The sequence below is a fragment of the Drosophila innubila genome, chromosome X, assembly GCF_004354385.1.
Source record: "Drosophila innubila isolate TH190305 chromosome X, UK_Dinn_1.0, whole genome shotgun sequence".
Taxonomy (NCBI): domain Eukaryota; kingdom Metazoa; phylum Arthropoda; class Insecta; order Diptera; family Drosophilidae; genus Drosophila; species Drosophila innubila.
In genome coordinates, this window is record NC_047626.1 from 8,751,866 (window position 1) to 8,771,869 (window position 20,004).

General features: G+C 35.0%; 1 protein-coding gene across 3 annotated transcripts in view; it reads right to left on the reverse strand.

Moving 5' to 3' along the window:
• LOC117791061 (neurobeachin) overlaps positions 1-20,004 on the reverse strand; it is a 250,661-nt gene that overhangs the window by 46,382 nt on the left and 184,275 nt on the right. For all 3 annotated transcript variants that reach the window (XM_034630725.1, XM_034630718.1, XM_034630710.1), the window contains exon 3: positions 4,066-4,192. In XM_034630725.1, coding sequence (XP_034486616.1) covers positions 4,066-4,192 — 127 coding nt within the window. The remainder of the gene's footprint in view (positions 1-4,065; positions 4,193-20,004) is intronic.

The window sequence follows — 20,004 nt, forward strand, 5'->3', positions numbered from 1 at the left end:
TTCTTGGTTTTAGAAGTTGGTCTTTTTTTCAGTGTAGGAGGCTGAAATTTGCACACAACATAGCTGAGACAATTTTATCGTGCAATAAGACGGCGTTTTTCATAAATATGTTTCTTAGCTCATTTTATTTTGCGCTCAGTGTAGCTGCAAATAAAAAGAAGAAGCTGGCAAACAGCGCGTGCAGCCATGTGGCAAGGACGCTCTTAAAGCATTCGCCACATTGGAGAAAAATGGGCAAACGATGGGCGTGGCAAAAGCCTCATCAAGGTCAGTGAGTGAAACGAGCTGGAATTTGTGTTCGATCTCCAAAAAACTATATACAAAAGGAAAGATGAAAAGAAATGTTGAGAATGCGGAAAAGAAACAAAAACTGAAACTATTTAAATGATTTAGTGTCAGTTTACCCGCTTAAAATTGCATTGCCGCTTGCGGCGTGGCGTTGCCAGACCGTCAGGCTCTGTCACAGCACAGTCTGCTTCTGCTTCTTCTTCTTTATCTTCTTTCCTTTACCCCCTCTCTTTTGCAACTGCGCTATTCCCAAACTTCATTTGTAATGCACACTAATTGAAATGGGATGCACGAGTCGTTTTAATGCATGGGGACAGAGAGGGAAGAGTAGAAGGGAGATGATGAGATAGAGAGTTGGAGGGAGACAGGAAGATGCTTTTTGCCCAGGGGAGTTGACCAAACTTGTGACAGTTTTGCCAGCTTCAGCTTCGGTTTCAGTTCTAGTTCTTGTTTCAGTTCCAGTTTCAGTTCCGCCTCCATCAACACGTTTTGGGTTGCGTAAATTAAGAAATTGAGTAACAGCTTCAACCTTCCCACCCTGTCTCCCCATCTCTCTGTCTCCTGCCCTGCAGTCCTTCAGTCCCAGGACGACAATGTCATCTCCCCATTGGCCCCAAGTTGACGCTGCCACCGCCTCGAGTATCAGCATTTAATTACACACATCCCTCGTCCACCTCCAGACAGAGGAGAGAGAGAGAGACAGAGGGAAGAGAGGGAGAGAGAGAGAGAGAGTGTGAGCAGGAAGAATAGCGTTCATGTGCCATGTCTTGTGCCATGTCCTTTGCGATTGCTTAGAGCAATGACAATTCCAGAGCACATCTCTCCATCTGTCTGTCTTTCCAACTGTCCGTCTGTCAATCCGTCTTCTCCGACTGTCTCTCTGCTCCTGTGTCTGGTCCACAGTTCAAGTTGAACTGCTCTACACACTCATATGCTGGTAACTCCAGTAGCTCATAAAAATAATGAAAAGTGCAAGAACTTGTCAGATTTTTATGTTTGTGGCAACCCTGGACCCGTCAAATGAGCCTTTTTACAGTGTTTACACTAAAAAGGCAACAACAACAATTATTCAAAATAAACAAAAAAAAAAAATTACAAAACTTATTTAAATACCAATTTTAAATTAGAATCAACTATCAAGATCTTGCAAATAATTTAATAGCAAAAACATAATAAAAAAATGCGATTTCAGCTAAAAAAACAAAGTAAAAAAGGTAAGTAGAGGTATTTTTCTATCAATTTTCAGACCACAGTTAATTAAAGTAGATAAGAAACATGTTTTTCTTTCAAAGTATTGTAAAAAAAAATATTTAAAAAAAAAATATCATGAAATAAAAAAAAAAAACATATTAAAAAAGGATTTTTGTACTTGTCATTAAAAATCATTCAAAGTAATATGCAAGATCTACTTAATATCAAAACAGTTAAGTCTAATAAATATAGGATAAACTAGAAGTATATTTTTGGTGTGATTTCTGTTTGGTTTGTCATCATGTTCAAAGTGCCAAGTGATAAAATTTATCACATTTTTAGCTCATAATTTAAATGATAGACAAGGTCAGTCTAAAGTAAATCTTAATCAAATTTTCGTTAGATGCTGTCGTTTAAAGTTTCAAAATTTCAATAGTTACGTTGCGTGTCGTGTGTAAAGTTTGTCATTACACATTTTCATACTCATTTTCTCGTTTTGAGTTTTTTGGTTTTTGTTTTTTACTATGAAAAGCTGGAGCCACAAAGCTTTTTGCAGATGGCGCCGTATACAACTTTTAGGTTATCTAATTTCTTGGCAAGTGTCACGTTTCGACATTTGTCAGGTGACACGCACACACACACACACACACAGTTGCAGACATTCGCACACTCGCATACATATGAAATTATAGCTTGAGTTGTGACGGGGCTCAAAAGTCAGCGACTGCAAATTGACAGCAGTTACAGTTCGTTAAATGTCGACAGACAGAGAGACAGAAAGAGAGAGAGACAGTGAGACAGATGGAAAGACAGTTGTAACTGGCAGCAGGGTTAGACACAGAGTTGGGGGTAGTTACAGGGCAGAAGCAGAAGGAGGAGCAGCAGGAGCAGGAGGAGCAGGAGGAGGAGGGTTGCCAGACCGCAGATGTGTCATTGACTTAATAAAATCAAAATCAAAGCCAAAGGCACGCACACGCTTTGTGGCAGTGTTAGAGTTCATCAAGAGAAAGAGATAGAGAGCGAGGAGAGAGAGAAAGAGAATTGCTGGGGGAAAACGTGTAAGAGAGAGACAGTTGGAGAGGGGAAATGTGTCAGACGGTTGCACGCTAATGAAGAGAAAATTTGCTGCGCTGTTTGCTGTATTCAACATTCTGCAGACACGAGACATGCCAAATGTTCGACCTCCAGAAGAATGCTTAGCATACATTGTGGCAAAACCAGGGAGGAGGGAAAGCCTGCTGGATAAAGCTCTACAGGGGGTAGTTTAGGGGTTGGGGTTGGGGTTGAGGGTTGGGGGTGTACCAGTAGGCGTATCACGGCCGCTGACAAGCGTGAAATTAATCGAAAAGCAATTCGGCGGCCACTCGACGAACGATTTTGACCCGATTTTGCGCCGATTTTGTTTGGACACATGCCACATGGCAAGAATCAACACAAAGTAGCAGTAACACTCTGCAACAAAGTCATGGCTCATGTAACTAACTTTGCCTGATTTATTTCTGTAAATCTACTTCTTACATCAAATAAAAAATAAATTGAATTAACTCGACTAAGTAGTAGAGTAATCGATTGATTTAAAAAACAACTATTATACTCTCTATACGCTATGCAAAATGCCAACTAAAACGGAGTGTTAATCGATTGATAAACATAAAGATAAATGCAGATAATGAATGAATAATATGCAATGCCTGATCTAATAACGAAATAAAAGTGAAAACTTGAGATTTAAAATTTTCAATTTTAAAAATTACCATCAATATCGAATTCTAGCAAAAAAAAATTTTTTTAAGACATTAATCAAATTTTGAATGCAGAATGAAATTAGAGGCCAAACTATGATTAATATTACATTCCTCTTGAAATTTGGTGCAGTTTTTACAAAGTTAAAAAAGCTTGAAGTTAGTCAAATCTTTGACCTAACAACTTTACAAGTCAAAATTTTTGTCAGATTTCACATGATTTTTGACAAGAAAATAAAACGTTTCAGAATCAAATTTAAAGTGTTGTTTTATACTAATTATGATATAAGGAGTCGATTAAAAGTGAAAACTTAAGATTTAAAATTTTCAATTTTTAAAATTTCAAAGGGGGGAGTATTACCATCAATATCGAATTATATCAGAAAATAATTTTTTTTAAGAAATTAATAAAATTTGAATGCAGAATGAATTAAGAGGCCAAACTATGATCAAAATGACATTCCGCTTGAAAGTCGGTTTAGTTTTGACAAAGTTATACCGGTTTGAGTTTGGTCAGACTTTGAAACTAGCACTTTACAATTGAAAATTTTCGTTCAATTTTCCAAGATTTTTGACAAAAAAAAAGAAACGTCTCAGAATCAAGTTTAAAGTGTTGTTTTATACTAATTATACTGATATCTTTAAAAAAAATAGAATGATTAAATGTGGAAACTTGAGATTTAAAAAAATGAATTTTCAAAATTCCAAAGGGACTCTCTGCATTAATATCGAAGCAAGATAAACATTTGTATGAACGAAATAAATTAATGCAAATATTAATGAGGTGTATGTATGGTATATGTGTACAAATTATATTAATGGGTATGCCAGAAGTGTGTCTTACCTGCCACAACTGTTTCGGAGCGCTGCAGACGGACAAGCACATGCTCGATAAGTCCGACATCTGTGCAGGCTTGTAGATTGCGTACGCTCTTCCGCAGAATCGCAATGAACACGCTCCAGATTTCAGCCTGCAAAAGAGAGAGGGAAGCAAAGAAAAAAAGAGATGGGTATTAGTAAACAGTTAAAACCTTTACAATATGCATAACAAGTAACACAATTCCCAAAGTGTAGTCCCCATGGAAGGGAGAAGAGGAAGAGAGAGCCAGGCAAATGTATTACGAAATCAAAGAATTGACTTGGAATTGTTGTTGCTCGAGTTGTTTGAGTTGTTTTCGTTACTGTTATTGTTGTTGTTGTTGTTGTGATTGTTGTTGTTGTTACTGCTCCACTGTCTGCCCAGTTCAATAAGCAAAGTGAAGTGGCACACACAAACACACACACAGATATTCAATAGTGTTGCCATTTTAACTTTTTTTTTTTTTTTGTTAGATGTAGCATATCATAAATTAAAAAAGCTTATAAATTTTTCCAAATGCTTAAATAAATGTAACACTTTTTAGTATTTATTAAGATTATAATTTTTTCAGCTGTATGCATTAATTGGAATTTAAATGCATACTTCTTAAATCATAATATGCAATTTTATACTAAGGTTTGTTTCTAAAATTCATAATTTTTAGAAATAAACTAAATTTTCTTTAAATATTATTGCGCGAATATTGCCACAATTATAAATTACTCTCTAAATATATTTAAATCAATTAATTTATTTAATTTCAATTGCATCGAAATACTACAATCAAGGGTATCTAGAATTTTTTTTTTGAGAAAAATAACACTAACACCACAAGTTAATTAATTTTTAACAATAATCAGCTGATCTTAAAAAAATAAATCGTCGAAAGCAAAGTTTTAAACAAGCATCCTGATTAAAATTTGTACTGCAAGATTTCAAATGTTAAAAATAAAATATTTAAGGCTAAAATTAGTCTGAATCTGACTTTCTTTTAATCTGTCTTATTTTGGCTTTTAAATTCTGGCAACACTGATGCACGCTTACACACACACATGCACATAGATAATCTCACATGTGTAGAAAGTCAGGCAATGTCGAAATAAACTCGAACGCGCTTAGAAGTCTACATAACTTGGCTGCAATTGCTTCAGTATGTGTGTGTGTGTGTGTGTGTGTGTGTGTGTGTGTGTGTGTGCTGGGTTGATATAAGCATGTGTGTGTATGTGTATGTACATATGTGCGTGTGTGTGTGTGTGTGTGTGTCTGCCTAATGTAAACAGTCATTGAAATAAAGTAAAATAATGGAAAATAATGGCAAAATAATCGCAAGCTCAAGCCAAGGAGCTGCTGCTGCTGCTGCTGTTAGCTGCTTATGAGGCAGCAGCAATCAGAATGTCGAGTTTCGAGGCGATGCTTTCACTTGGAATGTATTATTGCCACAATTTTTGTGCGGCATGCGGCAAAGCGGCAGCCACTTTTGTTAGGCAAGAAAAAACGCTTTGGCGGTTTTTATGATTATTGCCTGGCGCGCACACACACACACACACACACACACACACACACACACACACACACACACACATACATATATAGTATACACCACACAATCAAAAGATTGCACACTGAATTGGCCATTGCATAAACACAAAATGAATATAATTTTGCTCTCATTGCTTTTATCTTTTCTTCGTTTCTTTGTTTGTCTTTATTTGTTATTACTTTCGGTTTTTTTTTTCTTTTTGCCTTCGTAATGACAAAATGCAGACCATAAAAATGCAAACGTTTTGAGTGTTTATAATGAGGCTTTTGAATATAGAAATATGTACTCATTGTCGTTGCTTTCTCTTCTTCTTTATCTACTTCAATTCTTGGCAAACGGTGCGTATGCTTTATTTATTTATATAAAAAGACTGTAGCAAGTTTAAACATTTTGCGGTTGTTGCGGTTTCTGCTGTTCGCTTTCTGTGGGTTTTGAGTTTGCGGTTGAATTTAAGTTTTTAAAAGTCTAATTTATTTGAGAACGAATTCGCATCCTTTACGATTGACATATACAATTATGTACAAAATATTCTTTAGAAATCGTTTCGATCAAACTATTTAAGACAAAATGTGAGGGGAATATAAATGTCTCCAAATAAAACACTCAATAATTTAAACACTTTTATATTCAGTAAAAATTTTGCTCATGCGCAATTAGCTTACAAAATATTAAGCGACTAAATATTTCAAATATATAAAAAAAACTGACTTGGAAATAATTTGATAGAAATATTTGATTTAATTTATGTTTAAAATGAAGACCAGTCTTTGTTTGTCAATAGTTATCGATAGTCGAACATTCCAAAAGCGTCTTGGCTTGTAAATACAACTCTGATTCAAAGAATTCACGTTCACAGCTGTAAAAGCTGTATTAATCATTAGAATTTCTTAGAATTTTTCTTAAATTGAATTTTCTTTTTGCTACTGGAATATTAATTTATTGTTACCGGTCAACTTAATGCGTGTCAAACTGATTTGTGTGAATAACTGAGTATTTGCTTATATTTTTTTTTCTATCGCCTTTCTCGCTTTTCTCGTTATCTGTTGCTTAGCTCGTTTTACGCTTCATTTATGCCACCATCCGTTGTCGCCTTGATGTTGTTGTTGTTGTTGTTGTTGTTGTTGTTGTTGTTGTTGCTGTTGTCCTTGTTGCTGTCGTTCACTTCTTATCTCAAATGTTGCTCGTTGTTGTTGTTTTTTAATGTACTTGTACTGCACGCATAATTTAATTCGTCGATTCATAAATTGCCAACAAAAATTCACTCACTCAACGCCCTTGGGATTGGGATTTTCCCTGGTCCTTTTGCTATTGCTCCTTTCAGTATATCTCCTGCTTCTCGTGGAGTCCTTGAGCCTAAGACTTTGTCGCTTTACAGCTGTCGGCTTTTGACTATACAAACACGCATTTACATAAGCATATAACTTCTTTATATATGTATACCAAAGATGTTGTATATTTTGTTGTAGGTAGGTGTGTGTACTTGAGTGTATATTTATGTGTAGGTGTGCAGTAGGTAATTTGATCAGTCCAAGCACCAATTGTGCCCAAAAAGAACTTTCTAAATACCCACAAGGCACACACACACACACACAAGCACACACACACTGAGAAAAAAAATCAGAGCAACTCTGTGCGTTGCCCTCGGGTCACTTCTAACGCCCAGCATAATGCTCCATGCCTCTTTGGAGTAGTTACACGTATACCCTGTATATTTTGAACTTATGATGGGGTTTCATTTTGTAAGCCCATAAACTAAAACGCTTGAATATAGAGCTACTTAATTAGTTAAAAAATTTGAGTTCTAGACTTTACTTGAATTTTCCCTCAATTTCCCATTTTCATATCTGCTTTCTCATTATCATTATCAATGTTAATTTTAATATTTTTTACTTTCATTTAGATAACTTTAATAAATTTTTTTTACATGTTTTATTTATTATTTATTTATATGACATATTAGTTAAATGTTTCTATTGAATTATAGTATGTATATACTCTACAACTTTCTCAACTACTTTCTAAGAACTTTCATTATTATATTTCTATTTTATAAATAGTGTTGGATTGCACTACAACTTTATGCAGGGTATATGTGTGTCTATCATTGCTAACATGAACCATTTTTATATTGTGTTTTATCTGTTAATGTTGCTCATAGCAAAACGCAAAGTTGATTTGACGGCGTTGCGTTTTGTTTTTCAGCATTATATCTTAATAAGCGCCAAGCGAGCGATGTTTGCGTCCCTCCCCGAGGGCACCCCCTCCCCCACTGTCCATTCCTAAGCTTCGTATAAAGCCTAACTACCCAAGGCAAAAGTTGGTAAGACACAACCAAGAAAAAAACAGAAAAGAAAATCAACAGCAAGAAGATGAGAAATGAAGAAATAGCAAGTAAGAAAGCAGCGTGAAGAAGACAAAAATTAAATAATAAGAGAGCAACTTCAGTCAGATTTTATTACGTAATTGGGTAGCAATTTCTGCATGGCACAACAACAACAGCAACAACGTTCACTGAGCACAAATTAAATTTTGGCCTTTTTTTCAGTGTTAAATCTCCCACTCTGCATTGCTCTATCTCCCTCTCTATCTCCGTCGATGTCCTGGACTTTCTTTTGTCCTTGTCTTATTTACTAAAAGTGTGAGAGAGCGGGTGAGGAAGTGTGTGTGGGAAGGGAGAAAGGGAGAAAGAGATTGAGTAGCAATGGTTGGGAAATGAAATTTTCAAAAGCAGCTGCGGCTGCTTTTTAGACGCACTGAAGCGTCGACTGGTCTTGTTTCTGTTCCTAAGGTTAAATTGAGCATCGTCCGGCGCAAAGTCAAAGCACTGAACCCCAAACAACAACAACAACAGCGACAACAGCAACAAAAAAAATACAAAATTGTTAGGCAAAAAAATTAAAAATTAAGTGCATTTTTTTCTCGCATTTTTCTTTATTTTGTTGCCAAAACGATTTTTTGACCTGAAAATATGGCTAAAGTTTAATTGCCACTCGGCACTCGACCTTTTTTATTTTGTATAATCGTATCTTCTTCTCGTTTTAGCCCACAGCAAAATAATTTCTTTAAAATAATCTAATAAATTAATTAAGTGTAAGATAATGGTATTATTATTTACTATCTACTATTTCAAAAGTAAAATAAGATTATATAAAAAAATATTATTTTGAAATATATTTTCTTTTTGTGACACTTTGGTTACAGGGTATCTCTTGCCTAGTTGCAACTGCAGCTTACGCATTTGACATTACAATTTTTCTCATCGTCTCCATCTTGAGCTGCTTTTCCTTCCTGTTGTTGTCTTTTTCTTGTTATTTTGCACTTATTTTCCACTTTATCAGCGATTTGTTTGTCACCCCGTTTGTTCCATTCAATGCCCCCTTGTGCCACACCACCCCACGCCCCTGAAGTTACCCCCTTTTTTTCGCTTTGCGCAGTCAAATCGTTTCGTTTCAATAGAATTTCAATAAATTTATCAACATGCCGCCCGCTGAGCGAGTCAAAGGCTTCTCCTCTCGTCGTCTCTCCTTTTTTTCTTCAATTTTTTTTGTCTTTTTTATAGTCTGCTGGGCAACGCGTCGTATACTTTATCAGGCAATAAGCAGTGGCAGGAGAGAGAACGTCGCATCGTGTTTGCATGCCAGCATTGCCAAAGTTGCCCCCTATTCAATTTCAACACCCGCTCGGCTCTATCTTTATGTCATCTTTTTAGTGCCGTGCTGCAGCCTTCGTCTTTTGTCCTTCGTTCCTTCGGTTCTCCATTCCTTCGGTTCTCCATTCCTTCGCTTGTCCTGCGTCTTGCGTCCTTCGTCCTTGTCCCATCTTCTTTGGCATGCCGTGCAATGCGCTTATATGCATCCTTCCTTCCTTAGCGCCATTTGCCTCTCAGTCGCTCAGTCTTCTGTCTCTGCGACTGTCTCCCTGTCTGTCTGTCTTTCTGTCCGTCTGTCTCGCTGTCCTTCTCATCGTCTGTCGCTTCGTCTTGCCTGCAACTTTATGCCACTTCCTGCCGATTTTTTCTTAGATTTTCTGCATTTTTTTTTCCCCCTGCAAATCTACTGCAGCTTCTCTAACGGAAATTTATTATTGACAACAGCTGCTGCTGCAATGCAAACAAGCAGCAGGGGCATGCTGAAAGATGCGCTTCTTTCATACAGATGCACATGCATACGACTAAAAAGTGGCAGCAACGTCAGCAGTTTGCGGGTTAAGTAGCGTGGCCTCTGTCTCTGCAACTGGCACTAACCTCTTCCGGATTCCCCTCTAGATTTCCTCTAAACAGTTAAAGCTAGAGATGGGCATTAGCTTAAAAGTATCGATATTGACGTGAACAAAAATAGCACACAGAATCTAACATGGAAAAATTAAAAATATCGCTGAGATTGAAATTAATCAGTTAAATTAAAAAATGATTGACTTAAATTCCTTAAATTAAATGTGAATTTCAAGTTTTCCCAAAAATTAAACTTTATTTCACTATTTTTCGATATACATTAAGTCGTATTTAAGATCGAGGTATCACATTCTTTTTTTATCGTTACAATATGCGTATTATAATATCGATTTTAATTCCTACATGACCAGAAAAAAAATAATAGCACAAAGAATCTTACATGGAAAACTAAAAATATCGCTGAGATTGATATTAATCAGTTAAATTAAAAAATAATTGACTTAAATTCCCTATTTTAAATGTGAATTTCAAGTTTTCTTTAAAATTAAACTTTATTTCCCTATTTTCCGATATACATTTAGTCGTATTTATGATCGAGGTATCACATTTTTTTAACGTTTCAATATGCGTATTATAATATCGATACTATCGATATTCCTAGTCCATCCCCAACACTCTGTCAGAGCCAGAGCTAAAGTTGCTGAATGTCATTGGCGTTGCTGATGTGCATAACATTGACACAAAGTGCAACCAGAAAAGTAAAAATGAGAAAGAGATGCGAATGGTAAGGAGTATGAGGAGTGGGGAACGGGAACGGGAATGGGAAAAGGGAATAGGGGGGATAGGAAATTCAGGCCATTTACTTTGCTTGCTGCTTGGATCATCTAAACGCGGACAGGCGACAAATTTGGCAATTTGCGTGTGCATTGAACTGTAGCGAAATGTATGGAAATTGAAACAAACCACACGATGATATTCATCAATTGCAACAATATTGCAGTTCATTTAACTGCAATCGATTGCGTATTCAGTCAATAATTAATTGATAAACAAATTCGATTTTCATTTTTCACTCAATGGAAGATATTTCACTACTGAAATGGTGGAAATGGAACAGTGAAATAATGAGAATGAAACTATGAATCGTTGGGATATTTGTAAATGTTGCGATTAAAACAGAGAAACGATGGTAATGGAAGTTAAAACGATTAAAGCAAAGGAACGCTGGAAATGGAACATTGAAGATATGAGAGTGTAAATATTAAGTGTTAAACATTAATTATATAATACATGGCGTAACTATAAAAATGGAACAATGGAAATTGAACAACGAAGTTGGAACGATGGCAGTGGAACGAGCGTTGAGAAGCATATAGCTTTGAAAATATAAAGTGGCTTATATTGAAGTCAGCTGAGTCAGTTTTCAGCTATTAATCGACGCATTTGTCGCCTGGCTATGACTAACTTGTCTTGCCTGATTTGTTGTTTCTCTATTATTGTTGTTAATGTTGTTGTTGTTGTTGTTGCACATTTCACTTACTGGCAAGGACTTGAACTAAGGAACTCGACACTCCCATTTGATTCAACGTTGTTGTTGCTGTCAGTCACTCACTCAAGTGGCAACTTACAAGGGGCAATCACTTGGGACCGATGCTGACCTCCGTGAGTAATTCCGCTTCACACTTTCCATTATATTCGCAATCTATCCTTCTGCATCCACTTAATGCCATAAAGTTAATTACGTTGCACTGTCAAAAGTATTTTATTTCAACTTATTTTTGGCTAAATTTTAAATTATTTAATTAATTTCAACCGCAGCAACGGCAAGGGTTGCTCTCATTTATAAAGACAACTAAAACAACAACATTCCCTCCATGCCGTTTGCCATTGTTTATATTTTGTGTCTGTTTGTCCTTCCAAAAAAAAAAAGGTAAAGTTTAATTATTTGGTATTGTGGGTCTCCTTTCTATACCCTGCATTTTTAATTCGAAATAAGCCAAAGGTTATGTCAAGTGCAATCATCTGTGGACTTTTAAACCACATTGATCCTTAATCAACAGCGCGCAATGTCAAACTGTCCAAGTGAACTCAGTGAGTTTAAGACTAAGAGTTTCGAAATTTGGCATATAACTTTTCATATACCCTAGCTTACATACCATATGAAGAGTATATCATATTTTTAATCATTACTTTAACCTACGACCATTTAAAAATTACTTAAGAAATTTTCAATCTTCAATTAAAGTTAATCGTTTTTGATATTGGTCTATTTTAGCTTGATTTCTAACAATTAAACAAATTTCAAAAACATAAATGACTTACACATTTTTTTTCCTGCAACTCACGAGTATTTTGAAATTACTATAACATTTTCTTTTATCAAGATAAATTCATAATTTTTAGCACACATCAATTTTATTATGACATCTGCCAGTTTACAAAGTTTCAGCACGATTACGTTGCAGGGTGCTTGCTATTCGAGCTTACTCAAGTGCCTTGTGTGGCTGTAACTGTGGTTTTTGTTACTGGGTCGTGGCTAGCGAATACTTTCAAAATATATTTCCCTCTTTATTTTTGCTGCTGCGACAAATTTAACAAATTAAAAGTTTTGACATAGGGTGGAATAGATACAATCCCTCTTATTCGTATTCAGACCCAGGCCAACATCAATTCCCAAGGTTTTTTTCAACTCGTTTCTTTTTTCGAGAGAGAATTGGAATGTAACCAGGTGCTTGGTAACTGTTTGGCACGTCTCTAGGACCAGCGAGGCGTGTAGGCGTTAGAAATCGTGCGCGAGCTTGTGAAAAACGCGCGTGAATTGCCAGTGACGCGTTTTAAGTCGCGTGGGGACTGCAAAAGTGTTGCCACCCAACCAACCGAATCAGCATAAGCATCAAAACCTTTTGATGCCAAAAGCCCGTACCTTAAATTGAATTATAAAAAAAGGTGTCACTAAAGTCAACAGCTGAGTGGGTTCCAAGGACTTGGCTAAAGTAAAGCATGGGAGTTAACATTGAGAAGGGTTGCACACGGACAAATACGAACCTCAGCAGTGGAAAGCTGGCAAGAGAGTTTCATCTAGATTGATGCGATTTTAAGCTGAGTGCGAATTGATTCAAGCATGCAGTCATATTCAAAGCTGATTTACACCTTTTGAGTGTGCAAATGCTTAAGAGGAAAAAATAAATAGATAATGCACTCCATATTTTTAGTCGTACGACAAAATGTGACAAATAGCAAGAAATACATATGAAATAAATTTTTTTAAATTAATCTTATATCTAAGTGGCAGTAAAGTTTAAAAATTCATAACAAAAATTGAAATTGATTTACATTTGGACTATTAAAAACCTAAATGTATAAATATTGTAAGTTATTTTTGAGATGTTTTGAGTTATTAAATTATTTTCTTAGAAAAATTATCTATGTGTAAATAAATATATTTAAAATTGTTACCTACTCTAATATTAATTACTAAATATTAATTTGAACTTTCTTTGGAAACGCCCATTATTAAAATATTCCTTATATTAAAAATATTTTATTCTTTCTTATTAATATGTTGCAATCCATTAAAATATTTTTTAAATTTATAAATATATATTTTATATAGTATACACTTACTATACACTCACTTAAGCCTTTGGGCTTGTTTTGTAAACACACACACGCACACACACTTAAGAGTTGTAGGAGGTGCGATTTGTGCGCGGTTTAAAACGCGTGCGCGTTTCTGAATTAATTTATATGCAAATATTTGGCAAAAAGCAAATCCGATCTAAACCAAACTGCCACGCCCATGCACTCGAGCTCATTTTCATTCGTATTTGTGTATGTATGTATGTGTGTATGTGTGTGTATGTGTGTGTATGTGTCAAGATTTCAGCTTTCAGAGATTTCAGATTTTGGTGAATTGAAGCCAATGGAAATCGCATTAAATATTTTTCGCCTGCGGGCACACAAATCGCAAACGCAAAGCAAAACAATGAAAACTTTTGGCCAATAGATGTGAAAAGAACGGTAGCGAGGGAGGAGAGGGGGCGGAGGGGTTGGTATGGTCATGTCAAACATGAAATTCAATTGTGTTTGGAATTCGAGCCAGCAAAATGGACGCAGCATTCAAAATGTGGAGCATATGCGTCTGCTCAAGAGAATTCTGGATCAGAGGAATGGGGAGCGGAGTTGAGAGTAGCTTTGAAATTTGTGCAAAAGTTTCACGTTGACATTTCCATAATAATTTTCTTTCATTTTTTTTTTATTTCTTCAATTTTTTTCTCTGACTTTTTTTCAGTGTTATTTCCTTCTGTTTTTTTGTTGGGCTCGCCCGCAAAAAAGTTGGCATTGCTTTTGACGCACGGCTGACTAACGGAACTGTGGCCTTAACTCTTTTGTTGGTAACGCAAACTGGCAACCCTGACAACCCTGTCTCTGTCTCTGTCCCTGTCCCTGTCTAGTCCAGCTGCGGCTTTCTTTTTTGCATATTGATGAGTCGATGATGCCAACGGCTCCTCACAAGTTACTCCTAGACACAGAGCCTCGAGCCTAACACGCTTTCGAAATTGAATGACAAAACGCATGTGTAGGCATTAGACAGAAATAGAGACAGCTAGAGAGAGAGAGAGAGAGTAGTGAGAGAGAAAGAGAGAAATTGCTTTCACTGACAGCATTCAATCCTTTTGCCACGCTTTGGGGCACACACATAAAACCGAGTCGAGTCGAGTCGAGTCTCAGAGCTAAGCCCACAAGCCAAAAATGCAAAACAGCTCAAAAGTATTCCAAACTGTTTTCACAACCCCCAACCCTCTCTATACAACCGCCCCCCCCCCTGCCCTTTGGTGCCACGCCCATGTGTTCTTGTATGTTGTGTCCTCAGGCCATTGGTATTTGTGTCTCGCATCGCGTCAAAGCAGAATTGTTAGCAGACCTTTATGCATATTTCATGTCTGATGACACTGAATGAACAACGAAAGCAACAACAACATACACTAAAGACAAGAACATGTTCTTCTGTGTGTTTGTTTTTTTGTTTTTTATTTTATTTTTTTAAAAGTTAGAAATTTCAAACTTGTGCTGCAACAAATTCTAATTGTCATTTTGTTTAAGTTGCAATTTTCAAATTTCTCTTAAATTTTCCAACTAAATGACATTAGCTGAAAGTGCAATTTAACAAATTAAAGAAACATTTTAATTGAAAGTTACTAAATAAAAGTAGAATATAAGTGTTTAATTGCAAAAGGTAAGCATAACTTTAAGCCTGTTGTAAACTATAAATATGCAGTGATAGTTTGACTTTCATGTGCTTTTCAGCACTATTTTCAGTAGCAAAGTTATCAAATTAAATAATCTAAAGATAGCTTTAAATTCTTAAATTCATAAGATATTGTTACGATATATTTTAAAGTCATTTAACTAGCGGAGATTTAAGCTTTAAGCGAGCATAATTCAGCAGTAACTAAACTTGAATCAATACACATTAAAAACAGTTTATACCGGATATGCATTAAGTTTGTAGATACATTTTTTATTTACTCCATTAAAATCAAATTATAATGCACTTTAAGGTTGCGTATATTTATTTGTATCGTTGAATTTGATTTTGTATTTTTTTTTTTTTGTATTTTGAATTGAAATTGAAATTCTCAAGCTGAATGCTTAAGTTAATTTTGATTTTATGGCTTGTATTGTATTGTATTACATTCTGCCTGCCTTCCTTTCTCCTTCTCTCTTACTCGCGCTTCTCTTGATTCTCTTCTCTATGCTCTCCCTTTTCCTTTGTATTGTATTGTACTTAAAATGCTATTAACTCGGCAAAAATTTAAAACTTGTGCGGCTTTTTTGGCTTTACGGTCTTTGCTGATTCTATTTCTCCCATAGATTTGCTGCCCTTTTTTTTCTGGAAGAATGGTCGAGGCGATGAGGTATGGTGGGTGGGGGATGGCGGGGTGTTTTTAAGCGTCTACTTAAAAATACATTTACACTTTAATGGCGCGACAAGAGGCACCAGGATATGAACACACAACAAAGAGAGGGGAAAAAACAAATCAAAAAGAAATTAAATGACCTTTTCACATAGCCAAAATGAACGTACACACACACACACACACACACACACACACACACACACACACACAGCGGGGAGTCGCCCCTTCCGCATCTATAGCCATTGGCTCATGTCTAGGCTATTTGCCTGGCTTTTTCTCTTTTGGGTCTGATACGTGACGCGTCCTGTTGAAAGTCTGTCGAAAGCGGCATCAAAAGGCCTCTTGCCAAACAGAATAATACAAATACAACTCTTGGCTAATATTGAGTCCAATTTCCAATGTGTGCATGTGTGTGCGTGTGTGTGTGTGTGTGTGTGTGAGTTTCCCTTTTGACATCACTTTGTATGTCATTCAGAGTTCGATTTGCTGTATGACAAGTCATTCATATTTAATGTACAGGTCAAATTGTTTAGCTTTCGCTGCCCTTTGCCAGTAACATTGTCTGCAACGTGGCAACGTGGCAACTTGTTTACATTTGCCACAGCTGTGAGTACCGTTATGTGTCCTAGCTGTAGTTAACTATGTTATTAGAAACATATCAACATGTCATTGTTTAAACTACGGAGAAAAGTACACCTCCAAAAATGGCGATAAGCCTGGAAAATTGTTTGTGAGTCAGCCACGATTACTTAGAATAATTATAGCTAGGGACTGCAAATAATAGTTATGAATTTAAAAATATTGACAACTTAAAAATTTGTATAAAAAAATTGAAAAATAATTATTATTTTATATTTGTATTATACAAAATTAAAAATAATTATTAATGTCAATTTCTAATTTAAAAATTATTTATTTCAATTTTTATTATAAAAATAATTTGTCAATTTCTTTTATAAAAATTGAAGAATATAAATCCAGTGTAATTACACTACACAATATTGAAATTAATAGTTATTTTTCAAAAAAATCCGAAAATAATTGTTATTTTATAATATTTATTATAAAAATTATAACTGTTACGGTCCCTTATTATAACAAACAATAAAAGGAACAGCAAAATCAGGGAATTAATTAACTAGAAACTTGACATTTGCAAATACAATTGAATCTATTTCAATAATTATTTTAGTTAAAATTGACCAAATTTTAATCAGTTAATTCTGAAATCAGCTTTTGTACTTTTTTCTACCAATTTTTATATTATTGTTGAGTCCTAAGAAAACTTTAAAATATAATAATATTATGTTTCTTTTTGCTTTTCATTATAAGTTTAGCCAAAGTCATTCAAAGACATTTTATCTTTATAACTTAAATATTTCTTGACTTTTGAAAAACAAATTGTAAAAATGAATTAAAAGGAATGTATTAAAAAATATTTTTGTTGTTACTATTTGAAAATAAAATTCAATTGAAGTCAGAAAACTGAAAGCTACATTTCCCTTATATTAAGGAACTAGATTTAAGCTACACATAAATGTTCTACTCTGCATGGTTCTTTTATTCTTATTTTCTAGTTTTTGTTTCCTTTTTTTTCTGCCTTCTCTTGGATTTTTAAAATGTTATTTTTAGTGCTTTTGTAGTTGTTACAAAAATATTCAAAATTTGATTGAGGTACCATCATTTTCAAATAAAGTACAACTTTTTATATTAATCTCAACGTTTTTAAACATCTTAAGACTTAAAGTTCTTCGTCTAATGTTAATATTCAGTATCTGCGTTAAGTATTTTTAAATCCGTATATATTACACTTTTTAATAGAAATGAAAATCGATTTTAATAGATTCAATGAAAAATGTACCACTCAAGATTATTTGAGTAAAATTGCCATATTCAACACATGTTTTTAAAGGTATATTTAAAAACTGGCATTACGGGTTGGAAAATAACTCTTTGATGAATTTAAATTAATCAATCAATTAAAATTTAAATTAATCAAAGATATTAAATAAATCATGATTAAGAGACGAAATCATGATTTATTTAATATCGACTTTTCATTAGGTTTTTAGAGTTATCTTGGATTTATCTACCATATCCCCTTAAAGGCGTAAGCTAGTATTTAAATACCATATACAAAATATACTCTGCGCATGCTAAAATTCACACGAGTTTATAAAGAGGCGCCTTTGGCTATTGAACACGACTGGGGGCGTGGCACTTGAGGCTGTGAGGGGGAGAACAGCGAGGGGGGAGGGAGGAAAAGCATTCGGACAGTTGTGCTCTTTTATTTTTTTTATTTGTTGGGGAAAAATGGGAAACTTATAAAATATCTGCAACGAATACAAATTCAATTCATGAATAAATTTTAATGTTCCGCCTTTGGCGATTGCCATTGCCGTTGCCTTTGTGTTCGCTGTTCGCTGTTCTGTGCTCGTTGTTCGTTGTTCGTGTTCGTGTTCGGTGTTCGTTGTTTGTGTTCACATTGTTGTAGTGTTCACGTTGTTGTTGCTAATCTCCCTCGGGTGTTGCCCCATGCTATAGCATGCATAGAGAACGTAAGAACTAGACAGAGAGAGAGTGAGAGTGAGAGATATTCGCATTTTATAGATATTCAACGTTGGATTTGTTTTCAGCTTTCCGCTTTTCCACATTTCCGTTTGCTGTTTTCCATTTGTATATGCCATTTGCTATTTTCTGTTTGTGCTGATGATTTGCCACACTCTCGAATAATTACAACGCGCACGCTTTGAACTTTAAATTCAAATCCGAGTCCTACTCATTCACATTCACTATAAAGCAACCTCTCTCTAGCTCTCTCTCTCTCTCTCTCTCTCTCTCTCTCTCTCTCTCTTGCTAGCTCCCTTTCTCACTTGCCTATTATGCCACACTGTGGCATGCGAGCGTTTTTTGGCTTTAACACGCCGCTAAGCTGCAGCTAAGCTGAATGCCGCAGTTGCAAAACTTTTTTAGTCGCCCTCTTTCCTCAATCCTCATCCCATCTCATTCGATTTTCCCCCCCACTTACCCCCCGAGTCGCCATTGGCAACATAATCACAAGTTAATCCCCCGTGTAACTTTAGAGCTTGCAACAGCAACAACAGCAGCAACAGCAGCAACAACAACAGCAGCAACAACAACAGTGGCAACTTCACTGGCTGTGGCAACAACGGACACCAAACGAAGACGTTGCTGCTCGAACGTAGATAAGCAGCTAAAGCCAATGACATCCCCCCGTCCCTAATCCACCTCACTACCAATCAACCCCCCACCCCATTCAATCATCTGCTGTTTATATGTAGTCAATAGATAAGCGAATATTCAAGTCTCTGCAGCGGGTATCTTAACTTTGTGATGCTGTTTGTAATTTAAAATATTATCTAAGCATGTTAAACTATTTGTAATTGTAAGAACTAAAAGGCTGAACATTTCTACTGCATTCTTGTATTATTTTATTGCGTATTTGCGTCTTGTATTAACTTTTTTAAGGCTCAAAAATGAACCGATAGTGCAAGAACTTTGATATTTTCTAAAATATCTCAGCCGAATTCGTAGTATTTGGTATTGTGTTTTATATTCCGACGAAATTTGATTAAAATCGTACTCATATATCATAAAGCTGTCATGGGAAGGATCAGTTAACGGTCTATATTTAGCAAAGTTAAGGTTTTAGTATGAAAAACGTTGTTGTTTCTTGAGATATATACTTTACATATCTTTATATATACACTGAAAAAAAAGACCAAGTTCTAAAATCAAGAACATTCATCTTAAATATTTTGTTCTTAAAATAAAATTATTTTAAGACCAAATTACTAAAACTAAGATTATTAATCTAAAAAATCTTAATATCTTAATATAAGAATAAAAATCTTAAGTTGTTAGGAAAGTATAAATAGGTACTATTTCGTATCAAAAAAATGATGCCACCGTGGCGCTCTGGTAAGAGAGGCCGCTTCAGTTGTGAAGCAGTAGGCGGCGGTTCGAATCCCACTCGTAACAAATTAAAATAACATTTATAAAATTACTAAAACAGAATAAAATATAAATAAATCAAAATTTAAAAATAATAAAAATAAAAAAAAATAAATATAAAAAATAATTTTCATTTATTTCATTTTTTGATTTTAATTTTAAGAACATTTATTCTTAAAATAAGAACTTGGTCTTATTTAAAATGTTCTTAAAATCAAGATTTGTTCTCTTAATTCAAGAATTTTATGTTCTCGACGCATTTTTTAGACCAAAAATCTTAGTTCTGAGACCAAAATCTTGATTTTAGAACCTTTTTT